The sequence below is a fragment of the Triticum urartu genome, chromosome 7A (genome assembly GCF_056163025.1).
Source record: "Triticum urartu cultivar PI428250 chromosome 7A, HENAU_Tu73, whole genome shotgun sequence".
Taxonomy (NCBI): Eukaryota; Viridiplantae; Streptophyta; class Magnoliopsida; order Poales; family Poaceae; genus Triticum; species Triticum urartu.
Window position 1 is genome coordinate 22,841,309 of NC_141879.1, and position 20,597 is coordinate 22,861,905.

The 20,597-nt window shown below is 44.0% G+C and overlaps 1 protein-coding gene and 1 pseudogene across 1 annotated transcript in view; one reads left to right on the forward strand and one right to left on the reverse strand.

The window, feature by feature from the left end:
• Nucleotides 1–9,462: 9,462 nt before the first annotated feature.
• The window catches only part of LOC147957115 (uncharacterized), a 113,503-nt gene continuing 102,368 nt past the window's right edge, over nt 9,463–20,597 (reverse strand). The window contains exons 28-33 of the mRNA XM_087537555.1: nt 17,344–17,375; nt 16,910–17,249; nt 16,688–16,819; nt 16,449–16,597; nt 10,053–10,121; nt 9,463–9,514 (exon numbers count right to left, since the gene is read on the reverse strand). Coding sequence (XP_087393681.1) covers nt 9,463–9,514; nt 10,053–10,121; nt 16,449–16,597; nt 16,688–16,819; nt 16,910–17,249; nt 17,344–17,375 — 774 coding nt within the window. The remainder of the gene's footprint in view (nt 9,515–10,052; nt 10,122–16,448; nt 16,598–16,687; nt 16,820–16,909; nt 17,250–17,343; nt 17,376–20,597) is intronic.
• On the forward strand, nt 12,843–14,018 carry LOC147957116 (uncharacterized; annotated as a pseudogene).

The following is a 20,597-nucleotide window of genomic DNA, read 5'->3' on the forward strand; positions in this document are numbered from 1 at the left end:
CCCCCTCCGGCAGGGTACCGGAAAGGGGTCCCGATTGGTTTTTCGTGGCTCTGGAGGCTTGCGGCGGCGGAACTCCCGATCTATCTTCTGTTCTGGAAGTTTTAGGGTACGACGGTATATATGGGTGAAAGGAGAACGTCGGTGGAGCTACGGGGGCCCCACGAGGCAGGGGGCGCCCAGGGGGGGAGGGCGCGCCCCCCACCCTCGTGAGCACCTCCCGTATCTTTTGACGTGGGGTCCAAGTCCATCAGGTGGGTTTCCTTCCAAAAATAACTTCTCCAGTTGATTTCGTTCCGTTTTGACTCCGTCTGATATTCCTTTTCCTCGAAATACTGAAATAGGCATAAAACAGCAAATCTGGGCTGGGCCTCCGGTTAATAGGTTAGTCCCAAAAAAATATAAAAGTGGAAAATAAAGCCCAATATTGCCTAAAACAGTAGATAATATAGCATGGAGCAATCAAAAATTATAGATACGTTGGAGACGTATCAAGCATCCCCAAGCTTAATTCCTGCTCGTCCTCGAGTAGGTAAATGATAAAAAAGATAATTTTTGATGCGGAGTGCTACTTGGCATAATTTCAATGTAATTCTTCTTACTTGTGATATGAATATTCAGATCCGAAAGATTCAAGACAAAAGTTCATATTGACATAAAAATAAAAATACTTCAAGCATACTAATCAAAGTAATCATGTCTTCTCAAAATAGCATGGCAAAAGAAAGTTCATCCCTACAAAATCATATAGTTAGGCTATGCTTCATTTTCGTCACACAAAGATGTTCCCAACTTCTATACCCCCGATGACAAGCCAAGCAATTGTTTCATACTTAAATAATCTCAAACTTTTTCAACCTTCACGCAATACATGAGCGTGAGCCATGGATATAGCACTATGGGTGGAATAGAATATGATGATGGGGATTGTGTGGAGAAGACAAAAAAGGAGAAAGTCTCACATTGACGAGGATAATCAACGGGCTATGGAGATGCCCATCAATTGATGTCAACATGAGGAGTAGGGATTGCCATGCAACGGATGCACTAGAGCTATGAATGCTCAATAAAAGAAAACTAGTGGGTGTGCATCCAACTTGCTTGCTCATGAAGACCTAGGGCATTTGAGAAAGCCCATCGTAGGAATATACAAGCCAAGTTCTATATCAAAATCATGGTGCTACTTTGAAGCACAATATATGAGACTCACTACATGAAGAACAAGGTGCTACTTTGAAGCACAAGTGTGGAAAAGGAGATAGTAGCATTGCCCTTTTTATTTTCTCCTTCTTTTTTTTGGGCCTTTCTTTTTTTCTTTTTGGCCTTTCTCTTTTTTTTGATTGGGCAATGCTCTAATAATGATGATCATCACACTTCTATTGATTACAACATAATGATTACAACTCGATACTAGAACAACATATGACTCTATATGAATGCCTCCGGCGGTGTACCGGGATGGTGCAATGAATCAAGAGTGACATGTATGAAAAATAATGCATGGTGGCTTTGCCACAAATACGATGTCAACTACAAGATCATGCAATGGCAATATGACAAAAGTAAAGCATGTCATGATGATGATGATGATGGTGGAAGTTGCATGGCAATATATCTCGGAATGGCTATGGAAATGCCATGATAGGTAGGTGTGGTGGCTGTTTTGAGGAAGATATAGAGAGGTTTATGTGTGAAAGAGCGTATCATATTACGGGGTTTGGATGCACCGGCGAAGTTTGCACCAACTCTCAATGTGAGAAAGGGCAATGCACGGTACCGAAGAGGCTAGCAAATGGCGGAAAGGTAAAAGTGCGTATAATCCATGGACTCAACATTAGTCAAAAGAACTCATATACTTATTGCAAAAATTTAGAAGTCATCAAAAATCAAGTACTACACGCATGCTCCTAGGGGGATAGATTGGTAGGAAAAGACCATCGCTCGTCCCCGACCGCCACTCATAAGGATGCACAAGCCAGGTACACTTCATGCTTCAAATTTGTTACACAACTTTAACCATACGTGCATGCTACGGGACTTGCTAACTTCAACACAAGTATTTCTCAAATTCACAACTACTCAACTAGCATGACTATGATATTATCACCTCCATATCTCAAAACAATTATCAAGCATCAAACTTATCTTAGTATTCAACCCACTAAAAAGAAAGTTTCACATATCTTGAATACCAAATATATTAACATTAAGAAAATTACCATGCTATTAAAGACTCTCAAAATAATCTAAGTGAAGCATGAGAGATCAAGTTTCCTTAAAACAATCCACCACCGTGCTCTAAAAGATCTAAGTGAAGCACATAGAGTAAACTATCAAGCTCAAAAGATATAAGTGAAGCACATAGAGTATTCTAACAAATTTCAATTCATGCATGGCTCTCTCAAAAGGTGTGTACAGCAAGAATTATTGTGGTAGACTAACAAGCAAAGACACAAATAATATAAGACGCTCCAAGCAAAACACATATCATGTGGTGAATAAAAATATAGCTCCAAGTAAATTACCGATGGAAGTGGACGAAAGAGGGGATGCCTTCCGGGGCATCCCCAACCTTTGACTTTTTGGTGTCCTTGGATTATCTTGGGGGTGCCATGGGCATCCCCGGGCTTAGGCTCTTGCCACTCCTTGTTCCATAATCCATCAAAAGAATTCACCCAAAACTTGAAAACTTCACAACACAAAACTCAATAGAAATCTCGTGAGCTCCGTTAGAGAAAGAAAACAAAAGACTATTTTAAGGTACTGTAGTGAACTTGTTCTTTATTTGTATTGGTGTTAAACCTACTGTATTCCAACTTCTCTATGGTTTATAAACTATTTTACTAGCCATAGATTCATCAAAATAAGCAAACAACACATGCAAAACAGAATCTGTCAAAAACAGAACAGTCTGTAGTAATCTGTTACTAATGCAAACTTCTGGAACCCAAAAAATTCTACCAAAATTAGACGACCTGGGAAATTTGTTTATTGATCAGCAGCAATTGGAATCACTATTTTATCACGTTCTGGTGATTTTTGACAATTCGGGCACTGAGCGCAAAGATTCTGGAAATTACAGCAAGATCAAATAACTATCTTCCAAGAAGATCTAATAGGTTTAACTTGGCACAAACACTAATTAAAATATAAAACCACATCTAAACAGAATCTAGATGGATTATTTATTCCTAAACAGAACCAAAAACAAAAAACACAAAATAAAATTGGGTTCCCTCCCAACAAGCGCTATCGTTTAACGCCCCTAGCTAGGCATGATGATTTCAATGATGCTCACATAAAAGATAAGAATTGAAACATAAAGGGAGCATCATGAACAATATGACTAGCACATTTAAGTCTAACCCACTTCCTATGCATAGGGATTTTGTGAGCAAACAACTTATGGGAACAAGAATCAACTTGCATAGGAAGGTAAAACAAGCATAATTTCAAAACTTTAAGCACATAGAGAGGAAACTTGATATTATTGCAATTCCTACAAGCATATGTTCCTCCCTCATAATAATTTTCAGTAGCATCATGGATGAATTGAACAATATAACCAGCACCTAAAGCATTCTTTTCATGATCTACTAGCATAGAATTTTTATTACTCTCCACACAAGCAAGTTTCTTTTCATTCGGAATAGTGTGAGTATCATAAGAGACTTGAATTCTATAAATTGTTTCCACATTAAAAGAGTAATATTCAGAGAAAGGGTACTCATAATCATGACAAGTTTTATAAATATAATCATCACTACTCTTTATAGCATAATTTTTATCACAATAATCATCATAAGTAGCAACTTTGTTCTCATCATAATCGATTGAACCCTCTTCCGAAATAGTGGATACATCACTAAATAAAGTCATGACCTCTCCAAATCCACTTTCACAAATATTATAAGATTCAACATCCTCAAATATTGTGGGATCACTACTTCCTAAAGTTGACACTCTTCCAAACCCACTTTTATCAATATAATCATCATAAGTAGGAGGCATGCTATCATCATTAATAGCATGGATAGCACCAATAGTATAGCAATTATTATATTCTTCCAAGCAAGTGCCAAAAAGATTTTCAAGATCATAAGAAGTATCATTATCTTCCCAATCATAATCATCACAACAAGCAATAGGCATAACGAGATCATCATCAAGTGTATCATCTTCATTTTCATGAGGCACAACAATAATAGGAGCAACTTTATTTGGGAGAGATACCTTTTTACCTCTCTTCCTTTTTCTTTTCTTCTTCTTCATCACATCATGTGTGGGTTCAATCCTCTTTTTGGAGATCCTTATTGATGAGATTGGTTGAATAGAAGGCTCCTCCTCGTTACCTGATTCATCATAAGAAATAATAGGAGGATATTGGGAAGTCTCTTCCCTTTCATTAGTATTCTCTTCATCCTCTATTTTTTTCTTTTCTTTATGTAATTGGCAATATACGGATTATCAATGCAATTCACCGCACAATACATATAAATTTTCTCTAGATCAAAATGAAGAACTTTATCAAGGGCAAAATTTGGAATATCCTTAGTTCTACGTTTAATTTCTTCATAACCCAAGAGCAAACTAAGTTCATTATGATGTGCAAGGGAAATCAAGTCATCACAACTTTTGGACACGATACGATCATGAAACAATTTGCATTGGGTACTAAAATGATCACGTTCATTGCAAAGTTCACAAGTAGGGCTAAGAAATAATAAATTTTCAGCACATTCATCTAGCTCTTCTTGCAACAATTTGGTTTCTAAGTACTTATGCCTCTTGCAATATCTATCTTCCCTATTTGGTGTGTACTTGCAAACCCAATGTACTCCACAAAAATTGACATGTTTATAGGAGACATTTTCATCATAACTAGTGCAATCATCATTAGCATCATGGATATTCAAGGAATTCGTACTAACAAAATTGCAATCATGCTCATCATTCAAATATTTAGTGCCAAACATTTTAGAGATTTCTTCTTCTAGCACTTGAGCACAATTATCCTTTCCATCATACTCACGAAAGATATTAAAAAGGTGAAGCGTATGAGACAAACTCAACTCCATTTTTTTTGTAATTTTATTTCATAAACTAGACTAGTGCTAAAACAAGAAACAAAAAGATTCGATTGCAAGATCTAAAGATATACCTTCACTTACCTAGCCTCCCCGGCAACGGCGCCAGAAAAGAGCTTGATGTCTACTACACAACCTTCTTCTTGTAGACGTTGTTGGGCCTGCAAGTGCACAAGTTTGTATGACAGTAGCAAATTTCCCTCAAGTGGATGACCTAAGGTTTATCAATCCGCGAGAGGCGTAGGTGGAAGATGGTCTCTCTCAAACAACCCTGCAACCAAATAACAAAAAGTCTCTTGTGTCCCCAACACACCCAATACAACGGTAAATTGTATAGGTGCACTAGTTCGGCGAAGAGATGGTGATACAAGTGCAATATGGATGGTAGATATGGGTTTTTGTAATCTGAAAATATAAAAACAGCAAGGTAGCGAGCGGTAAAAGTGAGCGTAAACGGTATTGCAATGATAGGAAACAAGGCCTAGGGTTCATACTTTCACTAGTGTAAGTTCTCTCAACAATAATAACATAGATAGATCATATGACAAGCCCTCTAACATGCGACAAAGAGTCACTCCAAAGCCACTAATAGCAGAGAACAAACGTAGAGATTATGGTCGGGTACGAAACCACCACAAAGCTATTCTTTCAGATCAATCTATAAAAGAGTTCGTACTAGAATAACACCTTAAGATACAAATCAACCAAAACCCTAATGTCACCTAGATACTCCATTGTCACCTCAAGTATCCGTGGGCATGATTATACGATATGCATCACACAATCTCAGATTTATCCAACCAACATAAAAGTACTTCAAAGAGTGCCCCAAAGTTTCTACCGGAGAATCAAGAACGTGTGCCAACCCCTATGCATAGGTTCCCAATGTCACGAAACCCGCAAGTTGATCACCAAGACATACATCAAGTGTTCTCATAAAGACTCAATCCGATAAGATAACTTCAAAGGGGAAACTCAATTCATCACAAGAGAGTAGAGGGAGAGAAACATCATAAGATCCAACTACAGTAGCAAAGCTCGGGATACATCAAGATCGTGCCATAGAGGGAACACGAGAGAGAACACGAGAGAGAGAGAGATCAAACACATAGCTACTGGTACATACCCTCAGCCCCGAGGGTGAACTACTCCCTCCTCGTCATGGATAGCGCCGGGATGATGAAGATGGCCACCGGAGATGGATCCCCCCTCCGGCAGGGTACCGGAAATGGGTCCCGATTGGTTTTTCGTGGCTCTGGAGGCTTGTGGCGGCGGAACTCCCGATCTATCTGCTGTTCTGGAAGTTTTAGGGTACGATGGTATATATGGGTGAAAGGAGAACGTCGGTGGAGCTACGGGGGCCCCACGAGGCAGGGGGCGCCCAGGGGGGGAGGGCGCGCCCCCACCCTCGTGAGCACCTCCCGTATCTTTTGACGTGGGGTCCAAGTCCATCAGGTGGGTTTCCTTCCAAAAATAACTTCTCCAGTTGATTTCGTTCCGTTTTGACTCCGTCTGATATTCCTTTTCCTCGAAATACTGAAATAGGCATAATACAGCAAATCTGGGCTGGGCCTCCGGTTAATAGGTTAGTCCCAAAAATAATATAAAAGTGGAAAATAAAGCCCAATATTGCCTAAAACAGTAGATAATATAGCATGGAGCAATAAAAAATTATAGATACGTTGGAGACGTATCAGCGGTGCACCGGCCGCTGGCTACGATCCTGACGAGACACAAAGCTAGGACAGCAGCGGGCCATTCACGCCGGCCGCTGGCTATGATCCCGATCAGGTGGCCTTCATGCATGATCAGGTCGGCATCGACCTGGACGGCTTCCCACTCGACCATGAGTTCCCGGACGACTACGGGCTAGAGGAAGAGGACGAGTGCAACATCGAAGTGGAGCCCTTGTTTAAGGACGAGCTCGCCAACCAAGCCGCCGGTCCTAAGCCAAAGCGCAAGAGCAAGCGCACGAAGGCATACACGGCGGCCGAGGACAAGCTTCTTTGCGAGTGTTGGCGAGACATTGGACAAGACCCCAAGACGGGCGCCGAACAAAAGCATTCAACCTTTTGGATTCGTGTCCACCGAGTATTTCATGAGCGCAAGAAGTTTCCGCCTTACCAACTTGTGAGCACGCGTGGGTGGGTGTCCTTTTCCAAGTGATGGAGGGTGATCCAATAAGAGTGCAACAAGTTTTGCGCCACACTTGAGAGCATCAAGGCCCGCCCCGTGAGCGGCATCGGCATGCAAGACATGGTATGCTAGCAAGCCGCCCTCTTTTGTGTCATCAAGTTCATGCCAGCGTGTTCATTTGCATATCATTTGCCCATATGCTTGCATGGAAACATTTTGTAGGCATTTCAAGCTTTGGAGGCATTCAAGGTTCAACACAACGGCAAGTGCTTCAACCTCTCCCATTGCTTTCGGGTCATAAAGGATGATGAGAAGTTCAAGGCGCAATATGCCGCCCTCAAGTCGCGTGGGGGGGGGGGGGAAGAAAACCGTGGAGGAGGTTGGTGAGGGTGAGCCGGCAAGGCCGCGGGGGAAGACCAACTCCAAGAAGGAGGACAAGCGGGATGCGGCATACAACGCCTTGGTCGCAAGCGTGGAGGGCACGATGAACAAGGACTCAAGGGAGGAGGAGCGCCGGCGTTTCAAGGCGGAGAAAATGGACGCTTTCATGGAGATCCAAAGGAGGAGGCTTGAGATGGATGCGGAGAAGCAAGCCAAGATGTTCGAGCTCGAGGCGGAGAAGCAAGGCAAGATGCTAGAGATCGAGGCCGCCAACGCCAAGACCAAGGCCAAAGAAGTGGCTCTCACGAGCATGATGACCGGGGTGGAGATCATGAAGGCGGATCTCAACACCGTGTCGCCACGGAAGATGCCGTGGTTCGAGAAGATGCATGCCGACATGCTCAAGTTCGACGACGAGTGATCTATGGCGGCGAGCGCCATCTTTTTTGTATGCCGGCATGTGTGCTGGCATGACCACGTGGGCCGCGATGGCGTGGTCGAACTCAAGTCCCACCCTTTTTTGTGTGCTGGCATGTGTGCCGGCTGGCTGGCGAGTGCACCAGCATGAACTGTGGTGATTCTGAAGTCGACATCGTATGCTGCCACTGGCATGGTGCCGGCTTGGTGAGACATGGCCGCTGGCATGATCGGCCACGAGCCTTTTTTTTAAGTTGATGCGGACATGAAATGGGTCGGGGCGTTGGACGCACTGCCGAGTCAAATGCAAAACTAGGCGGACGCCGGGCGGGCGGCCGACTCAAACGGACAAAAAGCAAACAAATGCGTAGTCCGTTTGGATCGCCCCGTTGGAGTTACTCTAACACAGCCTTCACTAGGCTCTTCGTCTTCTCTGCAGTCATCTGGCCGCTGGATTAGATGCATCTTGATTAGGCGCCGTGATCCCTTGCCATCCTCCACCGGGTCAGTCCCATGTGGCGGATCCACCACTCCGGCTGCAATGCAATCAGGCTACCTCCCTTGCCTATTGATCAGTGGATAAGATGTGTCGTCATCAAGGTATTGGTTATCGAATGAGGCAATTTTACCGAGGGGATTGGTAAACGTAGTTATCACGGTTACTGAGAAATATCGAGAATATTTCGAGTAAATTTTATAGTTGAATTTTGAATTCAAATAAATGAATGAACGAATATTCGAACTAGAGACCTCTCAAAACAGGAACTAGGTTGCTACCAACACATAAGAATCAACTCTCATGACATTAATTAGATCCTATGTACTTTATCGTAAATCGAGTGTTTAAATTCAAAATTTTCAAAAAATTGATATTTTTTGCTTGGTATGGCGATTTACCGAGAGGCAAGGAAATACGCAGTAGCCATGGGAAATCTTGAAATTTCAACCGGTAACCAAAACCTTGGTCGTCATTCGTTGTCCTGGCAATCCTTGATTCTGGGCCCGTCACAAACAAAGTAGGGAGTAGAGAACGAAGCTTGACCACGACCCCAACTCGCCGGATATGCTAGTGGGTCAGCTCTTGCATGAACACACTGCCACCCCCTACCACACGAAGGTGGGTGAAGAGAGACTTGGGTAGGTAATTTGCATGTGAAGCTAACATGGAGTACACAAACGACATGCCGTGAATAAAAGAAGGATGTCCGATTCCTCCAGCGAATCAAATGTGCTTAAAGACATGCCAACAACAAACATGTTTAGAAAGAAAAGGGGAATGTACATTTGGATCACAGTTCTTTAGTCTGTTTGCCGTTTCGAACTGAATCAACCCAATCAGATTCACAAGAATATCACAGTTCTTTAGCCTTCTCCAACCGTCTTGATTTACTCCAGTGGCTCACATTAACCTTTTGGTTTCCGTTCAGTTGCTCAAACCACCTTCTCAGGGCCTTATGTCTGCCAGCACTAATCCTTTCTCATGCCCAATCGCGATGCTGCATCAGTTAACGCATCACGCATTATAAATTGCAGGCAACAAGGCCAAAACAAAAAAAAGTACGAATTTGTGTATGCAAGCACACTGAGGCCTCCTTTGGGTGTACAGGAATTTTGTTGAAAAAATTTCTTTGGAGCCCTTTGGTTTGTAGGAATGAATCATATCCTATGTAGTATACGAATAGATCGGCCTTCACATTTCAAGGAAAAAAACATTAGCCTAGACTCAACGAAAATTTGTCTATCCTATGCATCAAACGACATCTCTTTCCATAAAGGAATTGAGATACATGTCATCTCATTTTCTACGATATTCCTTCCTATGAACCAAAAGGAGGCATGACCTATTTCGCTCTGAAAATGCATGCCTTGAATGCCACAACAATAAACGGAATTAGGATGAGCAAACTCCACACTGCCAAAATTGATATATTTGCATTATAATTTCATATCATTTACTTTTCAAGGATGAGCACAGGCTTTAATTTTTTCCGTTAACCAGATATAAAGTATAGCAAGGCACTTTTCATTATATACCTCGTTGACCCCTTCAAACATGCTATAGAATTCACTTTTCCGAGTTTAAACTTCAGCACACGCACAAGCCTGGAAAAAGTATGACAAACATAATTAACACTTGTACATAAAAATGGAGAGGATTAACCATAAAGATGGTTAGACATCACAAAATTGCCCAACCAACCATTTTTCAGAAATTTCGAGGAAGACAGGTTAGTGGTAGAATGAAGTTGTATGTAATCAAAATTTAAAGCATTGTGATGAATTACACTTTGCATTAAGCTTACATACAAGTAGCTATGTTAATATTCATGAGTGGATAAGCTGATGTGCATCAGTGCAACTGTTCTTAATTACCTGAAGGTAGCCAATGTAGTTACGGACAGACTGACCCGTCCCATTATTTTATTCTGGCAATGCGGAATTTAAGGACAGGTTTATAACGGCGAGGCTGGTCGGCTGGAAGCTAGTTCACTTCACTCGCTTATTCCAGTATCTCCTATTCTTGCTTGCTCTAGTTCTCCTCTCCACCCTAACCCAAGCTTGATCATGGCGAGCGTTGGGGTGAGAGGGAAAGCTGCGACTGTCGACGAGCAAGAAGTCAGGAGTCTAACCCCAATGGTGGTGGTCCCATGAGGATGCACCACTGTGACGTTGATGAAAAGTGCCTGAGGTTTGTCAGGCCGTGTTATTCCTCTCTTATCTGAACTTAACTGTTGATGTAAGCTATAGCAAATTAATGTGGTACCTTGCACTCATGGGTTTCGCTTCCTCCCACTAGGCTTAGTTTTCCTATATTTGCATTCATTTCCGTCTTATGTTTTCCTACTGTATGTAGGAATTATTGGTTTGACTTATTTTTGTTGAAAACAAAGTGGTACAACTGAGCGCTACTGTCATGAGCGACCTATGTTGTTATTCAGAGGTATGTATATGTTTACTAATTGAATCACTGTTCATGCAAACAAGTCTAACTAATAAGGTTAGAACTCCGTCAGCATCAAAGAACGGCAAGCCTTGACAACTAGCATAACAAGGAAAAAACCTTGGAATTAAACATAATGAGAGCTACACACTAGCTACTATATTTGCAGTCTAGTTTATTCTCATTTGCACTTGCAAGATTATGCAATTCTAGGAAAAGAATTTTCTGATAACCAAATATAAGTATGGAAGACATGATACTTTTGATGATATACCTTGTTGATTTCTTCAAACTTGCTATAGCATACACTTCTCCAAGGTCAAGGTTGAGCGCATGTCTGGAAGAACGTGATGCACATTGTTAGCACTTATAGATCTGTTGTAGACTTTACCTTAAAGATTGCCAAGTACCAAAAAATGTCAAACTAGTAAAATATTCTGCAAACTATACTGAATTTATTATCCACGCTCGAAGGAATAATGTATTTATTCACTGAAAATACTTTGCTGGGATTGGAAGAGGAGCCTTGGTGCAGCGGTAAAGCTATTGCCTTGTGACCATGAGGTCACCGGTTCGAGTCCTGAAAACAGCCTCTTGCAGAAATGTAGGGAAAAGCTGCATACTATAGACCGAAAGTGGTCAGACCCTTCCCCAGACTGGAGAGAGAGAGAGAGAGAGAGAGGCTATGAGGTACGTTTCTCCCCTCGACTCAATATGGTATCAGAGGCATGGGACTGTGTTTCTTGAGGAGGAAGAAGGGCAGCTGCATCTCGAGCCTCTGCTGCTTCTCGAGGCGGAACGGAGAAGGAGAGGAGGAAAAGTAGGGAAGGAAGTGGGATGGGTGAGGCAGCGGAGGGGAGATTTTTTTTTTCCTCCAAGCGGTCCTCGCCCACCCGGATTGGTGGCTCTCTCGCCGTCGTCGGCGTAGAAATCGGCAGATCTACGGTTGTAGCCGCCGCTGGTTTTGACACATCCGGCCGCATGCGACAGCGCCCTTGCCTTGAATTGGCCAGCTACTGAACCACACAACCCAGCAATGAGTCTGCACCGCATGCAGGTATGGCCACCTCCTCTAGCCGATCGGATCTCAGTCGTTGTTGACTAGCTGGCAAAGACACGCCTAGGCGTCGGCCTGGCTCGGCACTGGCCCAACAACTAGTCGTGTCCCCGTTGCCGGTCATAAAGTGCGACGACTGCCTGCAGAAGGTGGTGCACCGAATTTTCACCATGCAGGAACATCCTTGATGGGTGTTCTTCAAGTGCAAAAAGGGGTGAGTGCTTGTTTTGATTCGGCTGTTCACCGGATTCGGCACAATTTGTAGCTCATTGTTTGCTCAAATTTGTGTGTATGACAGATGCAAGTTTTGGTATTGGGAAGAAGATTACAACGATTTATTGATCGCGAGAAGTTTGTTAGATGTTTGGTCACTTCTTGCTATAGTAGAGACTAGAGATGAGACGCAATGTTGAATTCGTCGGAACTGAAGAAGAAAGAAGTGTGCAAGCTCGAGAAGCTAATCGAGATAATCAACAATGAAGACATAGAGAAAATATTAATCCAACTAGTGGGAGCAGTTATGGAAGTTGGATATTTATTGAAGTGTCTAATTATGGTTCTTGTTTTCTTTGGTCTTGTTCTATAGTAGCGAAGAATTGGTGAATTATGTACTCCGATGTATCAAAATGTCGCTCAATGAAATAAAGAAGGAATGAAATTTGTTTCGGTAGCCGAAAATGAAATGCAAACGATATTGTTTTTACTCTGTTATGTTTAGGGGATCGGCTAGGTCCGGCCAAAACTTTGTGGAGTAAATATACCCCACTAAAGGTTTACTCCGCCGGACCCTCCTCTATTTTTAGGGATCGGCTGGAATTGGCCTAAGATGGGTGAACCACATGGCCTTACTGAGGTTTATGAGAAGTTCTCCAAGATCCTCGTGTAGTCAAACTCTGGGGCCATCGCTCCTCGGCAGGAAGTGGCTTAGAAGGTCAAACTATCGCCCATGGACATGAAGCTTGAGGGGGCCACAAATTATCTGAGCTAATCCCGGAGGGCATTGCTAGCTATGGAGCAGATGCAACTTGATGGACACTTGTTGGGTGCTGTTGAGGAACCATGAGACAAGACTACCATGGTGGAAAAGAGGTGGAAGGTCATAAACTCTGTGCTCATGTTCTCATTGGCTGGTTTTTGAACTCGGTGGTGCCAACCATTGGATGCTCTGTGGAGGGGCTGTCCACCGTACACTTAGGAAGGGGCAATGTCATGCTAATTGCTCAGATTGAGGGGTAGATCAGTCGGCTGCGCCAAGGTGACGACATGTCAATGATGGCATATATGGTAGGGTTGTAGACTTTATGTGGGCAGAGTAGGATAACTATGATCCTCTGAAACTCTATGATGCGGCTTCCATCGAGTTAGGGTGCCAGAGGATTGCATGCATGCGTGTGTTGAAACTGTTGGAGGGGCTCAGAGGTTGCTTTCATGGCAAGAGGGCATCCCTGTTGCAGCATCCTCTTTCTACCTACTATTGATGTGGCTATTGCAACAATGTCTCAAGAGGAGGTGCAGCTATCTCTAGAGCATGCAGATGTGAGGATTGTGACGGCTTCAACATTTGCATTCACTGAGCGCGCAGTGGAGAGATCCCAACGATTGTCATATTTATGGGGAGGTAGGTCACTGGAAGTGGGACTGTCCAACTCGTGGCAGGGGCAAGGGATACAACATAGGGGGGCAAGAGGTTTGACAGAGGCAGAGTGATCGAGGCAAAGATGGATACTTAGGGACCTCAACGGATTAGGCTCCTAGGAGCAGAGATGGCTACTCTGGAAACTTAGGTGGCCATAGGGCTAACATGGCAGTTGTAGGAGACACTGGGAGGTCAAATGGCAAAGATGTAGATGATGCTGACTTTTGAGATTTTGCTCACTAGGCCTCCACTGATGAAGGTAATCCAAACAAGGAACTCTTACTACTAATGAGTGCCCTCCATAGTGGGTTCTTGACTCCGGAGCATCTAAGCATGTTGGTTGGAGCTGATGATTTACGCGTATGATTTACTAGCAACATCCTTAGATGCTCTCAAGTCAAGAACCCACTCTGGAGGGCATTTAGGGTCTCTTACTACTAATGCATGTAGGTTCAGGTCTAGCCGACAGTGGGTCCCATTCAGATTGGTAATCTTCGGCTCCCTATTTGAGATCGGTGGGAGAAGATTCCCCTAACGTACTCTCAATGACAGCCACAAGTGCATAGCTCATCTGACACATACTTGGTATATTCTAGGCAACAACCACATGTGAAGGACCAGCAAGTGCGTGGGGAGCAGCTAGGCAGTGATGCAAACTCATCTAACACAATGGAACTACCTATTATGTTGTGAAGGACACGTGAAGCGGCACAGAATGCTTTACCAGTGAAGATTTTCTATGCCGATGACATTGGAAATTTTGTGTCTGATGAGGTTTTTTCTCCTTCATATAGAGTGTTCGTTCTTTCCTTCAAACTGTGTCAATCCCGAAGGATTGGAAGGCTATAAAGGAACCTCCAAAGTGACGTGAAGCGATGATAGAGGGGTTGGAAGCACTGAGGAAAAACAAGATGTGGGTGCTAACCACATTGCCGGCAAAAAGGAAAGTAGTGAGTTGTAAGTGGATCTATACTGTGGAGCAGAATACTGAGGGGAAGGTGGAATGGTGTAAGGCCAGATTGGTCGCTAGGGGATATAGTCTAACTTATGGAATTGACTATGATGAGACGTTTGCTCCAGTGACAAATATGAACACTTTAAGAATATTGGTCTCTAGTGCTGCAAACTTTGGGTGGAAGTTGCATCAATTAGATGTCAAGAATGCCTTCTTGCATGGTGAGTAGTAGGAAGAAATCCTTGTATGGACTTAAACAATCATCGAGGGCATGGTTTGATAGGTTCAGACGAGCTGTCTCTGGTATGGAGTATGGTCAGTGTAAGATCACATGATGTTCTACAAACACTCTGACCAGAAGATCACCATTCTTACTATCTATGTGGATGACATTATCTTCACTAGAGATGATAATGATCAAATAGATAGATTTAAAGGGTGTCTGAGAAGGGAATTTGAGGTGAAGTATTTGGGCAACCTAAAATACTTGGCATTGAGATGGCTCGGACAAAGAAGGGGATATCTTTATGTCAACGGAAATATACATTGCATCTCTTGAGTGACATGGACCTGATGGGATGTCGTGCTACCCCCATTCCGATTGAACAAAGCCAAAGTGGTAACACAATTAGAAGAGCTGGTGAATAAGGAAGATTATCATAAACTGGTTGGGAGGTTACTGTACATGTGTCATACCAGGCATGAAATTACGTATGTTGTGGGCGCGGTGAGTGGATACATGCATGAACCAAGGAGTGGGCATCTTGATATTGTGCACAGAATCCCAAAATACCTGAAGGGCACTCCAGTTAAAGGGTTGTGGTTTGCAAAGGGTGGACATCTTGATGTGGATGCCTACAGTGACTCTAATTGGGCCAGTTGTCAAGATGATAGACGATAAAACTTTTGGCTACTATGTGTTTGTGGGAGGAAATTTGGTGTCATGGAGAAGCAACAAACAAGCAGTTATGTCTAGATCAACAATAGAAGCTGAGTATAGAGCCTTATCTCTAGGGTTCAGTGAGATGCTTTGGGGGAAGCACCTTCTAAGCAAGTTGAAACTTCTGAGGAAGGGACCCTTAGGGTGTGGTGTGACAATCATTTGGCTATTAGCATTGCTAATAACCCAATTCGACATGATAGGACTAAACATGTGGAAATTGATAACTTCTTCGTTAAGGAGAAACTTGATGATGGGATTATCAGCCTCACTCATGTCAACTCTGGACAACAGGTTGCATATTGCTTGATAAGGGACTAGGAACTTGGCATGTGACAAGATGGGAATGATAGATATCTACCCCCCATCTTGAGGGGGGGGGGGGGGTCGTGTTAAACCAGTATGGGCCTAAGCCCATCTTAGTATGTCTCATAGGGCCCAAGCCCATGTGGAGGGCTGACCTAGAAGAGGTGCATCGACTCCACCTGTGCCCTAAAGCCACACCATACGAAAGAGAGAGCTGTGAGGTACATCTCTCCCCTCGGCTCAACAGTCCAGATACTAATTTAGTTCGATTCTTTCTTTTCCTATCTCTTTTTATTATATGAAATCATTTGTGCATTTTTCAATCCAGTGTCAACAGGATATATAGTTGATGGTAGTGGACTAGTAATTTTGAAGCCCAATCTAGTGTCATTTTTTTCAGGATTGCTTAAGGAACAGAGCTGAATTTAGATTTCAACCAAACAATACTCCAAATTCAAATAAAAAATAGTAACATCTTTAATTTGTGTGTGAATAAGATCATGCACTATGCAAGGGTGTCAATAATTTTTATAAAGGACAACTTTCATTGATTCATATTGAAGCATCAGGGGTGTTAATAATTAGTAATAGTTACCGGAAGGTGGTGGAGTCCCACAGATGAACTGACCCATCCCATGAAGCAGTAATGAGTATTGGAAGATCCGGATGGCAACACACAATGTTAACAACATCCATGTGCCCTTTCAGTGAATGAACACACCTCCGTGTCTCAAAGTCCCAGATCTGACCCCACAAGGAGCAAAACTCATGATTGAATAAATATTCTGTTAGTATGATAAAGGGCTAGTCTATTCTTCTGTGGAAATGCCATACCTTGGCAGTTCTGTCTTGTGAACCGGTGATCCAGTATAGCTTGTGACCCAGACTGAAGTAATCCAAACACACCACTGAATCTGAATGGCCAGACAGTATGTGCTTACATTCACCCGAATGCAGATTCCAAAACTGCAATTTCAAGCACATACATGTATCACGAAAACTTGGAACGTCCAAAATGATGTTTGCCGAATGCATGCATAGGAAACCTAAACAAACCTTTACTGTTTTGCCTTGGGCACTGGCAAACAAATCGTTGTCCTTGGGGTGAAACGCAACTTGCTCCACAGTATCGCCTTTATCAAGCCAACTATTGGCATCAAATGCTTTTATCAATTGCCACTCCTTTCCATAGTCCCACAGCAAAATTTTACCATCACGGGATGCTGACAACACATATGGCTTAGTTGAATGGATAGCCAAAGACTTGATAGATGTTGAGTGTTCATGTAGAACATGGATTCTATTTTGTGAATCACAACTGTACACGCAGAGGAGTCCACTAGTAAAACCAGCCAAAATCCATTGCTCACGGGCTATAAATTTAGCCAAACTAACTGCAATGTGATAGATATCGAATGTTATATTGCCGAAATGTGCGATGACAAAAAAAAAACATTAGATCAACGTGCTGGAAGTCAGAAGCATGCCTTCTCCCCCCCTTCAACTCAACCAATTCCACTTCCTGCAGGTAGATATATGCACCATACAAGAAAATTAAGCATGGTAACTGAGCAAAACTGAGATGGTTAGCTGGAGTAGCCAAGTTCAAACGAAGTTCTAGTCGAAATCAACATATTAGCAGTACGGTATGAGTAGTAGTAATATGAGGTAATATCACCGGTAGTCATATAGAACTTGCGCTCGATGTTCAGTTTAGTGCTAGAACTTTAAAAATACGGATTTACGGTCATCTAACTTGCGTTCTCGTGCAAATACGGTCACTTTGCTCGTATTCAGGTGTACCTCAAGCTTATGTGTCACGCCAGCATGCCTATGGCCCACTGTCAGTGACGGGAAAAAGCTCGGGCGACTGCATGTTTTTTTTTTGCTGAAGTGCACCTCGTTCCATATTTAATTAAGCAAAGGCCCCTCAATAGTTAACACGTGTGGGCACAAGCTACTGCAACCCTGAGCGCGAGACGAGCTCGGTCCTGCAGTACCGTGGGGGGACGAGAACAGTCCTGCTGCACCATGCACGAGACGAGCTCGGTCCTACTGCACTGTGCGCGAGACGAGCTCGGTCCTGCTGCACCGGGGGCAAGACGCGCGATGGACCGCGGCTGGGAGAGGTCCAGCCCTTCGGTGGAAGAAGCGTCCGGGCGACGAGGAGATGGGGTGAAGGCCGAAACGAACCGATTGCAGACGAGCCAACGCCGGAGAAGTTGGCCGCCGCCGCAGGCAGATCCGCCGAGCCACCGTGAAACCGTCACGACACCAGGAGGCCGCCACCATGCGCCGGGCCTCCCCACGCCACTACCCATGACCGGAGCAACGGCCACGCCAGACCGCTGCCCTACCCGCGTCGCCCGACGAGTTCCAAGCGCCGGAGCCGCCGGGCGCGCACCACCGAAGCCATGCGCCGCCACCCGACCCCCACTACCAGATCCAGTCAGATCCAGCAGGAGGCCGTCCGCGCACCACCTCCCGAGAAGGGAGCGCCGCAGCCACCCGCCGCGTGCGGATCCAGGACATAGGCGCGCCGCCATCAGCCAGCCACCCCGCCTCCCCGCGAGACCGCCGCCGCGCAGCTGAGCCCCACGGCCTCCCAGCGCCGCTACTCAAAGACGCCGCCCGCATCGGGGCCCCACGAGCAAAGGGAGGAGAAGGGCCCGCCGCGCCCACCAGGCTTTGCCCGACAGAGCTCACCGGTGGCGGCGAGGAGGATGGTAGAAAGGTGGGGTCGGAGGGGAGGGGCGGCTAGGGTCCCCCCCCCCCCCCCCCCCCCCGCGGGCATGCGCGGGCGCGTCGCGGGAGGGGAGGGGTTACACCTAGCTTTATATTGGACACGGTTTTTTCTTCTAAATTCCTTATTTTCTTGGGTTCAGCAAGAAAACCAGTTTCTGAAAAATATTGACTATTTTCGCCATAAAAATTCAAATGGAATTCAAATATAAAAATCATGTCAAATGTATAACGTTTAAGCCATGACGCACAAAACGTTTCCTCGAATGAGTTTTTTCTAATTTCCTTCTTTTTCAAAAGGGGCTTCCTATTACAGTAGTCAGCTCGACTCCTCTCTTTTAGAAGGTTGCAAATTCAATTCATTGTTGCAGCGCTGAGACCATTTTTTTTAAATGACCATGAATAACGTCAATTTTTTTTCACAATACAGGGAATAGAACCACAGACCCTACCACAAAGCTAGCTGGGTCGTTCTAATATTGTATGCACACGGAAGATATTATATTTGACATAGTTTCTGTAGATTAAATTAAATTTTTTGGGGGAGCACGGAAATTTCTGGTAACAGATTAGTTATTTGATGAAATTCCAGGAGAAAAAAAACCTGAATACGAGTAGCTGTCGTGGTCCCAATATAAAATTCAGTGTTTCTATTTATAGTCACTAACAGGTGGCTGGTGTAGCTATTACCTCCTGCGCTTCCTTGCTCGTGGTCGAGAGATCGGTTCCGACCGGCCGCGTTTTTCTAGAATATTATTCTTGCACCCGGGTTAGGAACTTAAAATTATCCATGCGCCCTGGTTACAAGCTTCTAGCTGACCCACTTACAGGTAGGCCATGTGTAGATCAGTGTAATTACATGGTTAGCCTAATCCGTTGTTAGTAACCCACTGACTTGTGGCCCCAACCTTAAATTACCGAGTTAGACATGTGGGCCCATTTATCTGCTTGACCAGGACAGGCTTTTGTGTGTAATTAAATAAATTTTAGCTGAGCACATTTCAGTGTGAACCAGCACATCTGAGTGTTTAATTAATTAACAGGTCATGTGTTGGAACCCCATCGGCCTCAGCTAATTTTCATTGTATTTGAGGCTTTTTGTGCGTAGTTAAATGAATTGCGATAGAGTTTTCTAAAAAAACGGCGTGCTAGTGCCACCCAACGCCTTCTGCACTCCCACCCACTGATAGGTGGGCCTCCCCACGCTGGCATGCCATGTGAGCAGGCCATACGGTTGTATATGAGTGAAGTGACTGTATTTGCACCAGAACGTAAGTTGGATGGCCACAAATTCGTATTTTTAAAGTTTTAGCACCAAAATAAACATCGAACACAAGTTCTATGACTTCCGGTGATATTGCCTCTACTAATATCAGTTTAATAATTTGTTAGTTTGTACATGTACACCAGAAAAAATCTACACACATATGGTTGATATATATGCACAAGATTACCACGACATCGCCATGCCAAGTGGTTGCCACACCAGATTGCTGCACTCTGAGGTCACCACCCTCATGACCGTGCGCCGCCCATCAAGACCTGGAGTTAACAGGCCTTCTCCAACTTAGACGCCTTCAGTCCCCAACGTTCTCACCTCATCAGCAAGAATTCATGTGTGAAGGTGTTATTCATGTTTGATCTAATGAACAATCCTTCTGAAAGACAGTACGAGGAAGAGCTCGGTCCCAATGGTAGGCAGTATGATTACCGGGCTAAACGTATCATTCATGCCATGCCTGGTTCCTTAGGAGAAGCCCCAAATTAACCACTATGGCCTTCAAGGAATCCACCAGGATTAAACTTGTGCAGAAAGGTCTAGTCACCCAAACAATGCCACGCTCATGGTCCATTTGGTGTGTCCAGTCACTATAGCCCATGACACCTAAAATTGCTTGGCCCAGCGGGAAATTGCCTCCGCGGCATTGAGCTATATCTGGTAGCATGGGGTAGTGAGTGCGTCTGACTTGGAGGCAACAATTAGGAAAGGATTAAATATATA